Raw genomic sequence first — 19916 nt, forward strand, 5'->3', positions numbered from 1 at the left:
ACTTGGAACACGTGCTGTGAATGTTTATTATTTAATTGTTCAAAGTTATTCCTTGATAGCTAAGGGAAGAGAATCCCAATATCGAAACACAAATAAGTTTAGAATCTTTTAATTAAGGTTATTAATTTCATTTTTAGGAAAATAAGAATTAGTAATGTGCATTTACTAATTAAAGATTTTCTGAGAGATTTCGAGCATTACTTTTGGAAAGAGCATTTCCAGGAATTATGGAAAAATAATTTGCGCTTTAATGAATATCTTGAGAATATTTTCGGTTTTGGAAATTCCTTGGTGTCCAAACTTCCTAGTCTATAAATACTTGAAGTTTGCATTTCTATTCGGAGAGGAGAGTAACCTAATTAGGCGAAATCTCTTATGGCCGCTCGTTTTAAAGTCTTCTTTGGGATTGAGAACCTCTATTAGTACCGTTGGTGGGAAACTAGATAATTGCGGTTTATCTTTTGTTTTCATTGATTTGATTGACTAACGGTGGTTGAACTTTGATTGCACCTAGCTTGTTTATGCTTGAGGATCTTCTCTTCTGATAAAAGATTCACTCAAACTAGTTCAGAGTTTCGACATGGATCTTTAGACCGTTGTTAGTTCTAAAGACGATCTTGTGATAATCCATTGTTAACAAACTCTGTTCTGTGCGTGATTGATCACAAGAGATTCAAGTGATTGTGTGCAGGTGTTTATTGAAGATTTAAGAATATTTGAAGATGAAGAAGATATTGAATATTTCTGATTTGTGGGTTCATAATCTTTGGTGTGCACAATACTTGTTTCTGTAAAAAGAGGATCCAATTAATAATCGGTTTTATACTTGTGATATAATTGGATTGATTAATTGAGTAGATCGGCATCAACACAATTCTTTGGATTAAGAGTGTTGATCGCAAAATCTTAACAATTACTTTGGTAATTGAACATAAGATAGATCTAAGGACCTGACGAAGGAGTTTATGTTAAGATAAACAGAAGAGCCTTTGTCTGACTCATATCACTTGGTTGAAGAGAGTTGATACCAAACAGATTTGTTGTTCCTTTACTGTCTGGAATACGAACCAAAGGAATTTTTCCAAGTACGTGACTTATTTATAAGTTGGAGGTGTGGAAATACATATGGAACTAGGTGAACTATAGGTTTAGTTGCTTGGTCTCAACTGTTCGAAGTTAGGTGTAATTTTGTGTAGCGGCTTAATCCTGACAGTATTCAATTCTGGACAAGGTCCCGAGATTTTTCTGCATTTGCAGTTTTCCTCGTTAACAAAATCTTGTTGTGTCATTTACTTTTATTTTCCGCATTATAATTGTTTTATTATAATTAAAGTAATTCATACTAACGTTAATTCCTATTTACTTGATAAGTGAATCCTATTGTGTTTGGTTAAGTCCGAACATTTTTATCAAGTAAACATACTTCGTTGTTGTATTTTTTCGATCTCGTATCCATAGACGATCATACGAAGTGTGAAACGACTTGTTTCGATGGCGCTTGGTCCTTCCGCAAAAATTCATGACGGGAAGCGTCTTTACAATTCAACAGATAGGTGCATAACATTTTTTCTTCATCATTCATCGCTCCATAAACAGCCTCCTCGTCATACGAATGACTTCCGTGGATTGGTAAATCCTGTAAGGGCGACCACATCCTCCAGAACGATGGTTGCTTCCCCCCACACTGTAAAAAGAGTGTGAACAGGAATAACCCAGCGAGAAAAGAGTCGTAGTATGTGGGGCCTACTTCTTTTCACCTCCCGTTTAAGAGATGAATTTATGGCTTCATCAATACCTTCTCTACGAAGGACGGCCACGTGATCAGGATTGGAACGTATGTAGGATGCCTAGTGTAAGGACCCTCAAGCTCGTCAACGCTATTAGAACGGTCAAGAGAAAGTTTAAGAGACGATTTAGCCGCTAATGACTCGATTAACTGATATAAATTTTAATTAATAGTAATTAATCTAACAACGATCTAGATACGAAATTAGTATTGTTGGATATATATCGAAAATATATGCGAAATGGACTGCAAGAACGCGTCAATCGGACATCGGACGAGAAAAATGTCAAACTCGAAAGATGGAGTCGGAATTCAATCAAACTTCCGTTGACCGTCACCGTTGACCTTGTCGTTGACCGGAACTGTTGCTTGGATTTGACCGGACCTTAATTTAGTAAAAGAGTTATCCCTGAGTGAGTTCAAGGAGTTAGTGTTAGTAGTACCCTAGGCTTGTAAATGGAATGTAAGAATCATTTATTTGATATTTGAAAATAATTTCCATGCACATATCTTCTTCACGTGTGCTAAGTAGGTGGTGTTGTTGTTTTAGTTTGTAAGGTGGTGGTGGTGGTGGTTTAGGAAGGAAACATAGAGTGTGAGAGAGAGGATGATCATAGTATTAAGAAAGAGTTGAGAGTTCTATGTTTTTATTTTAAGAAATAACGGTAAGAGTTGTATTAGAGAGTAAAAGATTGATAACTTTAGAGAGTTAGAGAGATGGTGGAGAATAAAAGAGACGGTTTTCTTTGATTACAAACAAATGAATATATGGAAGACCAGGTTTGAGTTGTGGCAGTAGGATTTAATTGGATGATTATAAGCTTTTGACATGCTTTGTTAGAGAGGGATAGATATATAGTGTTCATGGTGATTATCAATATAAGGAGATGATGGAAACTAGTCTAAACAATCAAGGTAACCTATTCTTTTTATTCTACTATGGTTTATAAGATTTGGGTAGTTGTTAGATATGAAAATAGCATAGATTCAATTATATTCTTGATGCATGAAAATTCATGATTTTATGTGAATTAATTTATGAATTCTGCCCTATATATACACTTGTTTAGGTACCTTAATGAATGAATTAGATGTAGCCCTATAAGCGCAAATTGTAGCTCTTTGTATCGTGGTTATGTTCATATAAGGTTTGTCTAATTTGGATAAGTAACCGGTGAGATATCGATGTTAGAAAAACACCCGTCGCAGCTGAATCTGTGTGTATCAGTCGCAAGTATAGATATGTGTAAGCAATTTATGATAGGTTCGACTAGGAATTGACATTTGTTCAATACACAAAAGTTGTAGAACGCAGTATATTGATTCTATAGATCCAACAAGTGATCATTTTGGAGTTATATCGAGTAAACTAGACTTCTTATAAGTTGACCCCATGTACTCTTGCTAGTGTTCCAACACTTAGAATTATTTTCAGGGAACTGGTGAAGAAGATGACCGAGTCAGACCGATTCGGGTTTGGACCGGGTTAGAGGGTCGGGTAAGAGTGCGATCCAATGGATCATCCATGGGTTCGTGGACCGATTCTACGGGCCGTGCTGGTTAGGCCTTTTGGGCTTGTGCTTAGGGCCAGAATTAGTATTTTGAGTTTTTGGACCACTTAGAGTCCGAATTAGCTTTCGGTTCCTTCTGCAAAGTTGTAGAGTTTTTCGAGGCTTTCCGATAACACCCAATTACCCTATTTGGATAAGTAGGTATTGTTTTATCCCAAAATTACTTAATACCAGATTATAAAACTAATGATAGAGTTAGAACCATTAGTTATTTAACTTAGATTATAACTAGAGTATTGTATGAGATTATGTTTGAGCCTTGTATGAGCCTTTTGGCTAATTGTTAGAGTGCTGATGTGATTAAAATCTAGTCTCTATTAAAAACGATCGATTCAAGGGATGAACCAGTGGATCGTGGATCTCGAGGTAGGCGTGACTTGTCATCAAAAGAGGTGGGAATACTTTTAACTCTTTTGACACCATTGTTTGTTTCTTTTACAAAAGTTTATGTTTAACAAACTCATGCGTTGTCTGTTCGTGCATTTCATGCATTGTCTAATTTGTGTTATGATTGTTCTGTTGATTCTTTGAATCTTTCCATAAATTGGAAAGGGCTTGTAATGTTTGTCGTCATTATGAATTGTTATGGAAAATACGAATTTCCACTTGTGGTATATAGGATAGCTCCTTCACATTTATATCTACATGAATTCAGCTTTTATTGCTTAGAGTGGGTCATCATGGTCTTGGTGATATCAATAGCTAATGAGTGTGGTTAGCACGAATATTAAACATTGTTTGAAGAAGGAGTTTGTCCATATACATGTTCGCGCATTTCCAGTGACTTAGTTTGGGAAAACATGTATTGTTTTCCAAATCTTGCTCATGATTTCTTTAAAGTTAAATGTTATTTATGTTGGGCACCCCTTTTAGGGATGATATGCACACCCTTTCCCACTTTCAGTTTCAGAGACAAATCAGAGTTGCGCATTGAAAGCTTAGAGGAGTTGACTCCGTTAATTAGTTAAATGTTGCTATGTTTATTATGTTGTATATTTTATTTGTAAACCAAATGATTATTGTATATGTATCATTTGAGAGGAGTTCTTGTATATATATGTTTTTGAGCGGCGCTAATTTTGGGTTAGGTTATGTAACAGATTTCTTATTGAATGTTTAAGTAAATCATTTAGATTCTTAGTACCTCTTTATTAGTTAATTTCTTGGATTAGTCACCTGCTAGATTTAGGGGCGCTACACCTAGTGTGGCCATGCCGGATGGGTTTTTGACATGGAGAGGATATCGATGATGGGAAGATCGTAGTCACCGTGATGAATGGCCATCCACGACACCATTTTAAAAGCGAAAGCATCCATGGTCTCCGTCTCGGGTTGCATAAGCCACCCGGGAGCAGAAGGGTAAGGCAACACATGAGGGTTTAGGAGGCGAGGAATCAAAACATCATCAAAAGAAAAAACGCGCTTACCTCAACGGAGCTCCCCCATCCTTAGCGCGCGCTTCAGATGAGGTACGCTAGTAAACTCCGCGATCGTATAGGACCTGCCATCCGCTGGAGGAGGTAGTTGAATTTCATCTTGTTCCGAGTATTCGGTCTCCTCGGAACCTCTACTCATGGCTCCCTCGGACTCATCAGATTCTTCAGAAAAACTGCTGGTAGAACTATTAGACATGGTGAGTATATGCGTATATTTGAGAGGGAGGAGGAAGAAGAAAGATAAGGGAAAAATAAACCAACATGTCTCTATATAGAGAGCTTAGAATCCTGAACGTGGCGGTTATGTAGAGGGAATGGTAACCGGCGGTAACCGAAAAAGAGAAAGTTTGCACGATAAGAGAAGGCCAAGTGTCCCCCATGATCATGGAGCCGATAAAGAGGAAGTGGATCTTCACCCTGACTTCCCAAAAAAAGGGAAGGACGTTCAAAATATTCTATGACTGTCGGGTCATTTAACAATTTACCCACTAGTCAGGGGACTAATGTTGATACATGAAAAATAGTACCCTTTAACATGCATAGAATGTCCCTAAAAGAGTGGAAAGTCTAACCATGAAGCATGCATACTTGGGTACTAAGCCCAAGTCCAAATGGAATGGAAAGGAAAAGGAAGGGATTGATGAATAAGGAAAAGGCTATATTAAGGAAGAAATGACATTAGGAGTAATTAAAGAATTTTAAGACACATGGCATGATGTCATAAAAGGAAGGGGCTTTTAGAAAGTCTATATAAAGAAGGACAAAGTATATTATAAGGACAACTCTCTCTCTCTCTTACAATTCTTGGTAGAGTGAGGTCACTTGGTGTAGCTAGGACGAGTAGAACCAAAACTAAAACCACCCTTCAACAATAGTCCTTGATCGAGACTGGTTCTTACGTTCTAATCTCAAGGAGCGTTCTCTTTCCTCACCAAGTTCAACGGATGGCCCAATAGATCCGCCTCTGTACTGGGAGAAGCGATTCGTCCATCTCGCAGATCAAGTGGATCATCATTCCTCCTTGACGAGTTGACGAATATAAGTTGTCTGTTCAATCGAACTCGTGGGCTATCCTCGTTAGGTATGGACTTATCGACCCTTTATCCATTCTCGATCATTAGTCGTTTGGATTCGGGGTTTTGTCACGAACACAATCTCGATCCCGTATGTTTCCAGTAGGTACTGCGTGTGCTGACTAAACCTCATCTTATTCAATCACCGATTGATTTTCCTACCTTTCAGCTTCTCATCTCCTCAGTGTCGAGGACTGCTAGCAAAAATGACCCTTCGTGCAGTTTATTTTGCTTTTGTCATATCTCGATTTGGGTCAACAAGATATCTTTTCCCGAATCCCATTTGTTGGTTCCAATGTTTGCAAAGTAAAAGAATTGTATCTGAAACACGAATCTGATGATGATTTATTTGTTAATCGAAGTGCCACCTTTCTCTTTACACGAGCAGTATCGAGGAGGGTACCCGCAAAAAATTCTCAGATGCTTAAGTTAGCTAGAGTTTTTCACTAGAGATTGTGCAGAAAAGATTGTTTACCTTTTAGGATTGTGAAACCATGTATATATGTATATATATATATATATATCAGTTTTAGGATTCCGAGATAAGCATATTTATGCTTACTTTCCCTGTAAGCCACCCGTCTCAGAATTTTCTAGAGTATTCCTTATGCGACTCGGCCAACAAACTTTTTGGACATTTCTAGAACACTCCTCTAGAGTTATGGAATTATCCAAGCAAATGCGTACAAGAGACCGAACCTAAGAAATAGGTGTAATGGGTTTAAGACCAAAGGGTGGAGTATAATGCTCAAATTCAAATAGTGGGGTAAAAACACCTTACGCATAAACGATTTGGGTGGAGAAATTCTGGCTCGACTTGGGCGAAATATCAAGCAGTACAACGCGTTGGGGTGGAAAAATCGCATCACCAACCTTGGCCGCCGACAGTGGCCTCCGACAATTAATGACCGCTGACTTCATGCTGATGCAGTATACAGAATATGCTAACGGCGTTAATTTTTAATGGACTATGCTGACAGCATCAAAACGACAACAGACTAGCGGACGGCGTTACAACAGTAACAAGATATGCCGACGGCGTTACAACTGTAACGGGATAAGCCGACGACGTTATAACCTTAAGATGCTCGATCTTTAACAAAATATGCCGACAATGTTAAAACGTTAACGGCATATACTTTGGTCGTAGCAGGATACGCTGCCACGACACCTCATGACTGGTATGTTTGCTGAGGTGGCACCCATTAATGCTGATAAGGGGTGCTGATGTGCCACCTCCTTGCTATACCTGGCTTGTCCGTTGCACTTTCCCTCCGTTTCTGGATTTCGGCACGTTGGCTTCCATTTTTGGTGTAGAAGTTTTAGGGTACAAACAATGGCCAAGAAGAATATCGCCGAACTTGGAATTGGAGTAAGGAGTTTAGAGTACCAAAGATGAAAAATAGTTCAGTGATTAGCCCATTTGGCCATTACGAAGTTTGGTGAGCTTCTATTGTCACTACTCGATTTCATTTACCAAAAATTCTTAACTCAACTGGATAAGTAACATAGGTTCTCCTCTATTTATTCTTCTAAACCCGAAGAATGAAACTACTCTATGCCGTTGCGAACTTGCAATCATGCAGGTAAAAGGAAAGTGCAAACGGATTACTGCAAAGTACAAACTCTTGTCAGTAGTACCACCAGAACAACTTGATTCTAGTAATTGGGCCGGACAAGCCCAACACAACCATGTACGTATAATTCTGTTGAGTGAATGCGTGTTGTTGTAGGTGACAGTTGAATTCCAACTTCCCAAATGTCTACAAAACGGCTGTCTAGATCATCATTTATGTCGTCTTGTTGGTTGTTGCATGCAAGAGAAAAAATATAAACTGACAACTACCTTTTACATTAACAAAAATATACTTAATTAGTAGGTAAAAATATAGACAAGTTCGAGCTCAAATCATTGGTACGGTCACCAAATAATTTTACCATTAAAAGAGATATACTTAATCGCCAACATACTCTCTAGATATTACGGTTTGATTTTACAGCATTACTGTTGAACATAAAATGTTAGAAGGGAGTTTTTAACGGGTCGTGCTAGGGTACATACCGCAACTTGGCCACCCGGCTTTGAATGGGAAACAAGTTAGGATATATGGACTGAGTAGAGAAATGAAAGTTGACCACGTGCCTCGTTGCATGCCACCAGCGGCGGCGGGTTTTGTTTTCTGACATTTTCATTTTGGAACGGACAGCATAAGAGTTTTATGCGGCTCTAGGAGTCCCCAAGAGGTACGACCCCAATCTGTTGCGAAAAGGGGAGCGTATTTGCCGTGCTTTGGAACCTTTCGTGGAAAGAGGTTATGCCCATGAGCTACACACATTAACAGCTAAGGATACGACTGGGTCGAGTCTAACAAACAAACGAAAGACCCACACAGGAGGCTAGGAATACAACAAAATAGCAGAACAGAGATATTAATGAGCAATATCGAGGTCCACTATGATAATCCAACAAAGAGTTTAATGTTTTTGATGTATATAATCTATCTGTGTGTTGTTGGTTGGAAGATTTGGGATGAATGTAGGGCTATTGGTTGTCTTTAGTAAAGAGGATAAGACTATGACATAACCCAAATCATGTGTAATGCCAAAATCACAAGAAAGGAGTTGGATATCGAGTGAATGTCTATGTAGCTAGTAGACAAACTTGAAATCTATTTCATGCCCTAGTAAGTTATCTATTATGAGGTCATGGTCTAGTGATGCAGATAAGCATATCAACCACAACAACAACAGCTTGATACTTGCGATAACAAAATAAAACATCAAGAAGAGGAGATTAGAAAAAGAAAGAACGAGAGAGTGGATCGTTGGACCATGTCAGTTACGTAACATATCAATGCGTAAATATCTTTCTAATAAAATAGTAAATCAGTATTCGGAAGTAAAAGAAACGCTGTGATTTATATCTGCATTTCATGGCTTGGATTTAAATATCATCACGGCTCCAAATGCTACGGTCTTACGACACAGATGAAAAAGAGTGTACAAGTTGTATTTATAGAAAAATATCTTTTTCCACTCTTCTCAGTACTTCGGTGATAGAAATGGCATATTCTTGCTGTCAATATTGACCGGTACAGCACCGTTACCGGTACAGCACCGTTACGTCAATGATAGATATGTCTTCCTACGTATAGTTGAAACTGGTACAACTGGTGTGTTTTAGCTTCAAAATGATACCAAGTAAGACTTGATCTCAGTATAAAAGAGTCAAAATCAAATGAAACTTAATTGAACGACACCCTAATCTAGTACCAACTTTGAATCGTTTTTTTGTACGAGTATGAAGTCTTTTTTTTTTCAAACTCAAGTTCTACACGACTTCTCCATAGAGTTGAAATGGGACGGGTCTTAATTAGTATGTCGTGTGATAGTGATGATATTTTCATCACCCAACCCACATCATGTACAAATTTAGGTATGGCTGCTAGCCTAGTTGCTGTACTACCATGTGTGGGCATACCTTGGAGGTAGCTAGGGGCTCATAAATGTTCATCTAAATCGACATCAATGTTTATCTAGCTTTATTTTATTTTATTTTATTTTGAAGCGGGTTATCTATATCTTCATTAATCATACTTTAAGTACTCTTCCGTTAATGAAATCATGCCAACAATAGAATTAAATGTCTAATCTTAAAACAGACTAATAAATCGCACAAAACATCGAAGAGAATTGGCAAATAGTTTGTCGACTCAATTTTTCCCACAAGCTCATCTGTATTAATTTGTTAATAATTTAAAAACTGTTAACTGACCCATGAAGTTAAATTCCTCCAAAGACGTTCTCTTACATGAAATGATTTTCCTCCTGGGAGTTTCATTCTTGCGAAACTTACCATTTCTCCTCTGTAAATTAAGTTGATCATTATCTTTTCAGGGTACATGAAACGATTTTCCTTTTGGGAGTCTCATTCATGTAAAACGTATTATTTCGATTTCAAAAACAAAAGAAGAAAACAGGATAGGTATCGGAAGGCTATAAACATCTCTCTTAAGTTTCTCTCTCCTTTCGAGTCCCAAAACCTAAATACATCGTCATCACCATTAACGATTGCCGCTCAAATTGGGCTAGATATAAGCAGGTTTCTCTCTTTTTTTTTCTTGTTTTCTTAAATAAGTAGTAGTTTAAGTTAGATTATTTCAACTTCCATTATTTGTAGGATAATTTTGTGGCATTCTTGTGTGTTTTTTCATTTTTTTGTTTGTGTTTTCTTCTTTATAGAGATTCTCTATGCGGTTTCATAGCGTTTCTTTGTGATTTTAATGGAGATTTTGGTGGAAGTTCATGTGTGGTGATCCAGATTCAAGACTTTGGCATATTACTCTCATATTTTCAACAAGATTTCTTTTTGGGGATTTTAATAAAGTGCCACACTTTTGATTTCATGTTCAATAAAGTGCCACCGTTTTTCCAATATTTATAAAATGCCACACATTTGACCTTTTCCATCCCGTTTTTTTTGAGAAAACGGTTCAGTGATGTTAGTGCTTATGTGGCATTAAATCAGCCCAAGTAAAAGACATTTAAGTCCCTAAATTGTTTAACTAGGATCGATTCAAATCGTCTGAACACTGTAAGTCATTGCCGGTCTGAGTTGGCTGGTTGCATCGGTCATCGCGCTAACCAGAATATGCCATCGCGGGTACTGAGTTGACTCAACATAACAAAGATTAGATCGAGTTTCAGCTGTTTTCTGCGCTTTTCTCAGGCAAATTTCAACCATTTTCCCTGCAAATTCCTAACATTCATCTATACTTCCATCGCTGCTTCATTCTTTTCAGTTCTGTAACATCCAATAAACTTATCGTGTCACTGCAATGATTCAATCTAACACAAACACATTCAATTTCTATCTTGAGCCCTAAATTCTTCTCTGCAACCCATAACTCAAACTCAATCCCATTCACAGCACAATCATCTCACAACACTACTAGGACCATTCCTCTGAATCACTACCTCAACTCAAAACCCCTCACCGACCCATTCATTCCATGGCAGTGAGCTTAATGTCCATTCAATCAATCAACGACAACAGAAGCTTCAAATTTGTCTTTCCTTCTGTTAAATCTCAATTCCACCAGTGCTTCCATCTGCAAAGGCAACACCAACAACATACATTCAAACTCTAAATTCTATAGCTCCTCGCGAATGAAATGATTCCATAATATTACGAATATGTATTGAATTTATAATGTGAACTTCACCATCAACGACGTCTTATTTATCTTCACTATTCATTTGTTTTCTTAATCCATCAACTCCAATTCATCTCTTCTTAGTCTATTTCTCTCTACAACTTCCCAATCTGATCTCTCTACTGGAAACACGGCTATATATCCCCTTCTTCACCACCAGCAACGACAACCCTTCTCTATAAAATTAATCATACAAAATAGAAAAAAAAAATGAAAAACAAATTAAACCATTATTTAAGAACCACATCAGTTGTGTGAATTAAACCTAATTTTGGTAAACCCCAAAAAATTTCCCCAATTTCAGAAGTTAAGAAAGCATGATTAACCAGAAACACTTGATTGATAAGAAGAACAGAAGAAGATAAAGATGTTTACAGGTGGTGGTGATGTACGAGAAGATAAAGCAGTTGTGTTGTGCTGAGTCGATACAAGAAGAATGATATTGCAGCGTCTAATAGGGATTGTGAGGATAGTTTAGTAATTGCAGCGTCAAAAATCGACCAGGTCAACCATAAATGACCAATTATGTGTGGCTTGACGGATCTTGACGGAATTAATAACAAATGTGGCAGTTTATAAATTCTGTAAAAAACAGTGGCATTTTATTAAACCGGAAAACCAAAGTGTGGCACTCAAGAAGAAAAAATAACCATATTAAAATGGTTATATTATAATCCCGAAACCATTCTTTCAATCTTCGGATTGCTTGGTACTCTTGTTGGGAGTTCGTTACTTCTCTTCAGGAATTATTGTTTGTTAATACGTTTTAATTGTATTTCGATCTTTGATCTTGATTCTTGATGTTCTTGGAGCCTATGTAATCTCTATTTTATCATGAATGAAATTTTATGAATGTAGAAAAAAAAAAAGAACTGAAATAATTTTCCTCTTGGGAGTTTTATTCTTGTGAAACTTACCATTTCTCCTCAATTAAGTTAAGTTGATCATTATCTTTTCAGGGTATATGAAACGATTTTCCTTTTGGGAGTCTCATTCATGTAAAACGTATTATTTCAATTTTGAAAACAAAAGAAGAAAACAGGATGGGTATTGGAAGGATACAAACATCTCTCTTAAGTTTCTCTCTCTTTTCGAGTCCCAAAACCTAAAAACATCGTCATCACCATTAACGATTGCTGCTCAGATCGGGCTAGATATGAGCAGGTTTCTCTCTTTTTTCTTGTTTTCTTAGATAAATAGTAGTGTAAGTTAGATTTATTTCAACCTCCATTGTTTGTAGGATAATTTTGTGGTGTTTTTGTGGATTTTTTTTCTCTTTTTGTTTGTGTTTTCTTCTTTATAGAGATTCTCTATGCGGTTTCATGGCGTTTCTTTGTGATTTTAATGGAGAATTTGGTGGAAGTTCAAGTTTGGTGATCAAGAATCAAGACTTTGGCATATTACTCTCATATTTTCAACAAGATTTCTTTTTCAAGAAGAAAAAAGAACCATATAAAAATGGTTAGATTATAATCCCAAAATCATTCTCTCAATCTTTGGATTGCTTGGTACTCTTGTTCGGAGTTCATTACTTCTCTTTAGGAATTATTATTAGTTAGTATCTTTTAATTGTATTTCGATCTTTGGTCTTGATTCTTGATGTTCTTGGAGTCTATGTAATCTCCATTTTATCATGAATGAAATTTTATGAAATTAGAAAGAAAAAAAAAGTAATTCTTCCCAATAAATTAAGTTATCCCTTTATCTTTTCAGAGTATGTGATTTTAGAGGGAGGATCCACGTACAATCTTATATGGACATTATCTTACAAGATTCGATCAAATTTTTATAAAATTCAAACAATAATGAATTTAAAACTAATATTTTGGTGATACATTCCTCTTATTAAATTCTAAATTCCTACAACAATAACATCTTGAATAACAAAATTGACAGAAATTGAATTGGACGACGCCCATTGATAAGAGCTGACTTTAATTTCAGTAATGATAGCATCTACAACTCTTCTTTTATCTCTAAATTCATGTCCTAAGTGGTTAGGAATGCCAAACATAGCCATAAACCAAGTTTATAACCGTTCTATCCCATCCTCTTACTCTGTCATGCATGTGATGCTCATAACCAACTTGTAACTGTTTATATGAGCCAATGTTACAATGCCATCTTGCGAGATTATCCCATCTCTTACTCTGTCATGCATGTGATGCTCATAACCAACTTGTAACTGTTTATATGAGCCAATGTTACAATGCCATCTTGCGAGATTATTGGCTTGGGCCCCTGGCCAATGCCCTTTCCGATCTCTTGGCAGGGGGAAGCCAAGAATTATAGGAAGGGGTACAAAAATTTGTTATGGGGGAGTTAAGAAAAATTTAGGGGTGCAGAAAAACAAAAATAGGCTTAAATATCAAAAAGAAAAAACTGTATGGGCCTAAAATAGGTTTTGCATCTAGCTGGACAGGTGGTGCAAGTGCACCCCCTTGCAATGGGCTGGTTCCGCCCCTGTCTCTTGGACATTAAGATACGAGTAAAGTCATGTCATTTCTTCCTTCAGTCTGCTGTTCCACATTTTTTATGCGACCGAGCAACTAAATACAATGGCGTGTTTGGTGATGGCATTAATGCACTTGCATCGTCCAGGCCTGGACCAATCCTTTAGGCCACTCCATAGATCATTCCCTAACCAATATTATGACTTCCTTAATCCATTCCTTAAAATTTACTTTCGGACATGCACCATTACACCATACATCAATGATGTATTTTCCAATGGCATGTCTTGTCTTAACCTAATGTCGATGCATTGTCGGGAAGTAAAGAGAAGCATAAAGGATGCTTAGGTCGGGCAACAAATAAGTGGCCTATTTTCTACAATGCCTTAAGCTTGCTATTTGTATATGGTAACATGCAACTTTTCGATTAGCATGATAGGCTTTTACAAATACAAACAATTGGTATAGGTAGCGTATTGTTTTTGTGGGGTTCGTGTACTTGCACAACTGATAAGATAAGACCTCCACCCTCCCACTGTTCTGCTCTTTTAATGATTTGTTCGGATATTTTGACGTCATAAGTTTCACTCTCCACCCAGGAATGGTTTTCTTTCTTGTTTTTCTTTTAGATCGGTCAAAAATGTGCTGCTCACGAGTTTCGAACTCAAGTCATTGATATCATCATCCAATAACTTTACCATTTTACTGCAGTGACAAAAGCTCCTCGAGGATAATTTCGAAGAACAATTCTAACTGTAGGTCAGAAAAACAGGAGATCTTCTTAAAACCTTTATTTTTCATTTTCAATGATAATATAAACATTAGAAAATGAAAATCATCTACAATAATTGGAGGGTTGATTCTATATAATCATAGTCTATAAATATTAAAAATACTTATTAATTTAGTGCGAAATCATATTTTATAAATTAATGAAAAAAATGATATATAATCATCGTCGGTATGATTGTAATTAGTTAAGAGTTTACTTTCTCCAATCCATGTTATCCGTGGGCGTAGTCAAGAGTATGCAGTTGCACGCACTGCCAAATTGGCTCCCAAACCTAAAATTTCAAAGATTAAAGAATACTAAGCCCAGTTTTTGTTAATCTTACACCCTTAGAAATGCTATGGGTGTAAGATTTGTTGAAAATGAAATCATACAAGGCATTAGGTCCGGCAACAATTAAGCTATGGATTGAAAGTAGAAAAACAATGTTTGGCACATACTGGCCTATATTCTAGAATGCCCTAATCTAAGTTTTGTAATGTTGTATAGGGTAACATGCAACTTTTTTTATCAACATGTTAGCACACTGTTTTTGTAGGGTTCATGTACTTGACAATTGATAAGATAAGACCTCCCTCCACACTAACAATCCCATGTTATCATATGCAAACATTTCAGGGTACCTTATCTACCTTGTGTCCATCCGCAGATAATCAGTACTTATCTGACTTCAAAATATCAAGTTGCATGCCGGACACTCGAGAGAAAAAAAATCACACCGTCCGTCAAAATCAAATCATACCTGGATAAAGCAAAAGTGAACGAGCTTGCCGGGCCCGGAAATTTCTTCGAGTTTTTTTGGTATTGGCTAGTGGCTACAGCTAAATGGCATTCACTTTTTGGTAGTAACTTTTGCTTTACTCAAAACCCTCCATCCATTTAACGTAACTGGGGCACACTGCCTCCTGTTCTTGGGTTTGTGCGAGAGATTTAGAATAGATTGGCACGCGGTTGCAATTACACGAGCCTTTCTTTTTCTTTATGAATAAATAAATGGTGCATAAAAATCAGAATAATGATGGGTTATTTGGATTTCTCCGTACATGGCCCGACACCTTTCCTGGCTTATGCTTCTTTCTCCAGACATGAATTCAGAAATCCTTCTCAACTCTCAACACGTACACACTCTCCCTCCCTCTCCTCCATCTCTTTAAATACTACCCACCTCTCTCTCTCTCTCATTCACACCATCTCCTTCATTTTCATTTCATCTCTCTGTTAAATCCCTTTCTTTCTTTCTTCATTCTCCTCTGCTCACTGCTCTGATGAGCAAAGTGGAAGTCAGTAGCAGAAAGCTTATCGATTTCAGAAGAAGAAGTCATCAGAATCATAATCGTAATCATCATCAGATATTATTAAGATGGAGAATCATCAAGTAGCAGTAGAAGGAGGAATGATACAAAACAAACACGCGGATGCATCTAGACCGTCTCTAGGTTTCCCACTCGGTACAGCTCTGTTACTGATTTTCATTTTCAGTTTGAGCGGTTTTTTCTCTTGTTGTTACCACTGGGATAAACTCAGATCTCTCCGGAGATCTTTTCCGCCTGAAGAAGAAGATACGGATCTGGAAGCTAACAACAGCAACATCCAATCGCCATCGTCAAAGCCTTCTCAAATCTATCCGGTAAGTACTTGCCACGTCTCATTTTGATTAAATTCGTTGGACCCGGCTACTCTCAACCGTTGAATTCTGATTGATTTTGGATGTTTTTGCCAGAATTGGAAGCAAAGTATAAATGAAAGTATGCCGGTGATAATGCCGGGAGATAAAATTGCCAAGTTCATAGCATTGCCGTGTCCTTGCGAGCCTTACCGGCCAGATAAAGTCTTTGTGGAAGTAGAAAATTTGCAACAAACGCCACCACCACCACAGCCGCAGACACTTGTGTACAATCACGTAGCTAGATTTGGTGTATACTATAATGGTTAAGAAATGAATTAGAGATTAAATTTTTGGATTAATATGGATGATTGTTTTGATTAATCAATGTAAATAGAGATAAAAGGATTTGTGTAACATTTCATTTTGCTTAATGAAATGTAATGATCACTGATCTGGTTCTTTTTTCACCTTGAAGTAGAAATAGTTAAATTGGAAGGAGAGTTAAAAGTAAAAAAAAAAAATCAAGATTTTATCTGGTTAAGCTCTCAGTCTCCAAACCATGTGGAGATTTTGATCTTATCTCCAAGTCACTAGATAGAAGACAGGCTGATCATCACTCACTTCTATCATTTCTTGCCCCAAACATTCCCATTCCTTATCGCCTCTAGATGCCTACAACTAATCCTACTGATAGAAAATTCCTTTCAAACCATCTTTCTTTGATAATATTATTCCTCAAAATTTGAAGTAAAATCTCAACTGCCACCTCCAAAGAATGAAATCAATTACACTTCTACAGAGTTGAGATGATTTCTTTACAGCAGGGTGGACTGGGTTGCCATGCCATTGCAGCATTGCTGATGGCTGCCACTAGTACCCACCGCACTAATTAAATAAAGTGGTTTGATGGTACCCTCTTCTCAGTTCCGTGATTTTATCAGTACAATGTCCGTCCCTCTCGCACTTTATGGCGCTGGAAGACGGACCTGTGTACCTAACATTTGACGTTTTAATAATAACCATGGTCTTGGTTGCACTAATTAGTGGACATCATCATTATTACGTGAGAGGAATTATATTTTTATTCTTATTACGTCAAGCCGATACCCACTGCATTATAAGGGATCTATGGGCATCATTTAGAAGATTGATAAAAATTAAGAATTCAAGACTTGGGATTTAGGGTAGACAAGGGAATACCACCCAATTTTGTTGTTCATCCCTGGCTCCGTCTTGATAGTGAGTTATTACTCCACTTTAGATATGAGATTTGAGTTTTCGGAAAATGGGTCATTTATCTAAATATTTTTAAAATATGGTTCAAATGGACGAATAAAAATTATTATGGGTGAAATGGACACCAAAAAAATAGCAAGGATGAAACTGAATTTATACCGACTTAAACTTAAAAAATAGCAAGGATGAAACTGGATGCATCCTGATGTAAACTAAAAGTAAGAAAAAGTATTTAAAAACGGGTAGGATGAAACTATTTACATCCTGGCTATTTTTACATTTTTTCATTTGAATAGTATCAAAACCTAAATGTCCATTTCACCGAAAAATTGTTGATTTTGGTCTTTTTAACCAATTTTGTGTTGAGTTTTCCCCGAATATATTTCTCGGCACAATTAGGAACTATGTGAAACGTGCAAATAATGCAGTATGATTTTACATCAAATCTTTTTTGGAACAAAAATCAACATTTCATGACTTGCATTGGATACCTTTTGTTTTGCATAAATTTGAAACTTTTTCTTTTCTTTTTTGTTTTATAGAGAAAATAATGAAATGTAAAAGTTTTTTTTTTCCCATAAAGTTGTAAATATCAATTTTGACATGAATTTTTGGGATTTTATGGGTGACAGTAAATAAAAGTGGGTCCTTGAGAAAAGATCCGACCCAAATATATGTTTTTGTGTGGAAAAGATAAAGTGATGTACGGTTTGATAAGCTTACCGTACTTCGATTATTTTAATCGCCAAAAGAGATATTTTTTTTTTCTTATCTTAAGATCATGGTTAGTGGGTTTTAGTGACTCTTAGTTAGTGGCTTATCTAAAGAAATTAGTGACGCCGTAATTAAGCACTACCCAAAAACTTTGGTAAAGTTCATCTGCTCGTACATTATATTTTAAAATGATAAAAAATCGTATTATTCCAACCAGATGATGCTCATTTTCGATCGGAATTTAGAACAGTGTAAGAAGAACATATCACCAAAATATTCACTATGATATTTGAGAAAAACAATAATTAACATAGAAATTTTGGGATAAATTGTGACGGCAGGTGGGCTCTAAAAACTGTAATCAGCTTCCTTTACGACTTCAGTTCAAAAGTTTCATAGCTTGCCGTGATGTCTAGTTAGATACAGTAGACAAGAAGTGACTATGATTATGATTGATTGATTAACTTGATCTTGCTGATCAGTTTTACCAAATTGTATAATATCTACGACACACAACATATGGTTGAGCACATGCGATGTTGTTCCTAATCGATCAAATTTACCATTTTCTTGTGAGATTATATCGATATCTAATCATTATACACGGTGTACCAGCTCAAAACTGAACAATTAGCTGATTTAAAATAAATCAACAGTGACGGGTACGAATAAGAATCGCGTAGAGTCGATGATTAATATAATTACTAACGACTAATACGAGTAAGAACCGCGTAGGATCAACTGAACATATTCTCTCAACCAGATCGAAAAATTAAATAAAATTATCTTCAGCAAAAATTTTGTCAATGTATTGAATTTTGTTTTTGGATTCTATTAACATTCTACTTACGGAATAAAATTATATTCCAATTAGTATTAGGTGCAATGCCTAAATAATTATATATCAAAAGTTTGGATTAGAGGATTCTTAAAAGATATCAGTCACATGAGTTCTTGTTTGATTCTGTCATTTCCAGTTATGATTAGATTCTTGGTGTCTCTAGTGGTATCCTGGTTTATTATTACTAATTAATTCACCTTCAACTACAAAAATATACCTTTTTTTTTTTTTTTTTTTTTTTACTCCACCTATCCAGCATATTGCTAATCCGGTGAAAATTAGTGAAATCTAAATTAGCCCCCACCTTGGCCTTCCAGTTCCATCCAATTCAGAAAGTCAGGCTTGAAAACGTATCTTCCCGCTGCACCTTCCAAGAGTTTGGCTCTCCGCTAAAAGCCGAGAAGTTGATCTCTCTGTATGTGTGTACTTCACTATATTCCTGGCAAGGAGTTTTCCCACTTCTGAAAGCTTGGATGCGCTAGCTAAGTCCAACAGAAACTAAATCCCTACCATCAGTCTACCGGGAATCCTATGTTTTCGAGTTGATCTGCAGACAGAGAATTGATTAACAGGGATTTAACAGCATTACTCAGTGAGAATTTCCTTCCGCGCATCTCTTTAACAAACTCCAATGCTTTCGCGACATGTTTTTCTTCAAGAAGACCCTTGACAATGATATCATACGTCACAGCACTTGGTACACAACCTTTGTTTTCCATTTCCCTGATCAATTTTTCAGCCTCAAGAGACATCCCTAGTTTGCAAACGGCACTGATCAAAGTGGTATATGTTACTGTGTTAGGAGCTAATCCTTTGTCTGAGATTTCACAAAATAGTTCCTTTGCCTTCACAAAGTCTCCAGATCTGCACACCCCATTGATCAATATATTAAAAGACCAAATGTCAGTTCCCAACCCTTTATCTTCCATGGACCCAAATAATTCAATTGCCTCGTTAATACGTCCACTCCTACAAAGTCCATCCAGTATTGAATTGTATGTAAATTTATCTGGAGATGCACCACTAGATTGCATCTCACTTAATAAGCTCTGTGCAGTTCTAACTTTTCCGCCATGGCATAGGCCGGTTATTAGTGTATTATAAGACCAAATGTCCGGAGATACACCACTAGATTGCATCTCAGTTAGCAAGCTCTGAGCAGTTCCAACTTTTCCGACCTGGCATAGGCTGGCT

The 19916-nt window shown here is 36.7% G+C and overlaps 2 protein-coding genes across 2 annotated transcripts; one reads left to right on the forward strand and one right to left on the reverse strand.

The window, feature by feature from the left end:
- Window positions 1–15499: 15499 nt before the first annotated feature.
- Window positions 15500–16399, forward strand: LOC113324373 (uncharacterized protein At5g65660-like). Its single transcript, XM_026572697.1, has 2 exons — window positions 15500–15952; window positions 16046–16399. Exons 1-2 carry the CDS (start codon window positions 15686–15688, stop codon window positions 16256–16258), a joined length of 480 nt encoding a protein of 159 aa, XP_026428482.1. The 5' UTR covers window positions 15500–15685; the 3' UTR covers window positions 16259–16399.
- A 2537-nt stretch (window positions 16400–18936) lies between these two features.
- Window positions 18937–19873, reverse strand: LOC113340289 (pentatricopeptide repeat-containing protein At3g22470, mitochondrial). Its single transcript, XM_026585500.1, has one exon. The coding sequence runs from the start codon at window positions 19859–19861 to the stop codon at window positions 19235–19237; it is 627 nt and encodes a 208-aa protein (XP_026441285.1). The 5' UTR covers window positions 19862–19873; the 3' UTR covers window positions 18937–19234.
- Between the last annotated feature and the right edge of the window lie 43 nt (window positions 19874–19916).

Source organism: Papaver somniferum, chromosome 1, assembly GCF_003573695.1.
Source record: "Papaver somniferum cultivar HN1 chromosome 1, ASM357369v1, whole genome shotgun sequence".
Lineage (NCBI taxonomy): Eukaryota > Viridiplantae > Streptophyta > Magnoliopsida > Ranunculales > Papaveraceae > Papaver > Papaver somniferum.

Excerpts from the sequence above, each read along its gene's own strand:
- LOC113324373 (XM_026572697.1), top strand. The coding sequence starts at position 15,686 with ATGGAGAATCATCAAGTAGCAGTAGAAGGAGGAATGATACAAAACAAA. Across the intron at positions 15,953-16,045 it reads AGCCTTCTCAAATCTATCCG|AATTGGAAGCAAAGTATAAA; the intron begins GTAAGTACTTGC and ends TGTTTTTGCCAG.
- LOC113340289 (XM_026585500.1), bottom strand. The coding sequence starts at position 19,861 with ATGCAATCTAGTGGTGTATCTCCGGACATTTGGTCTTATAATACACTA.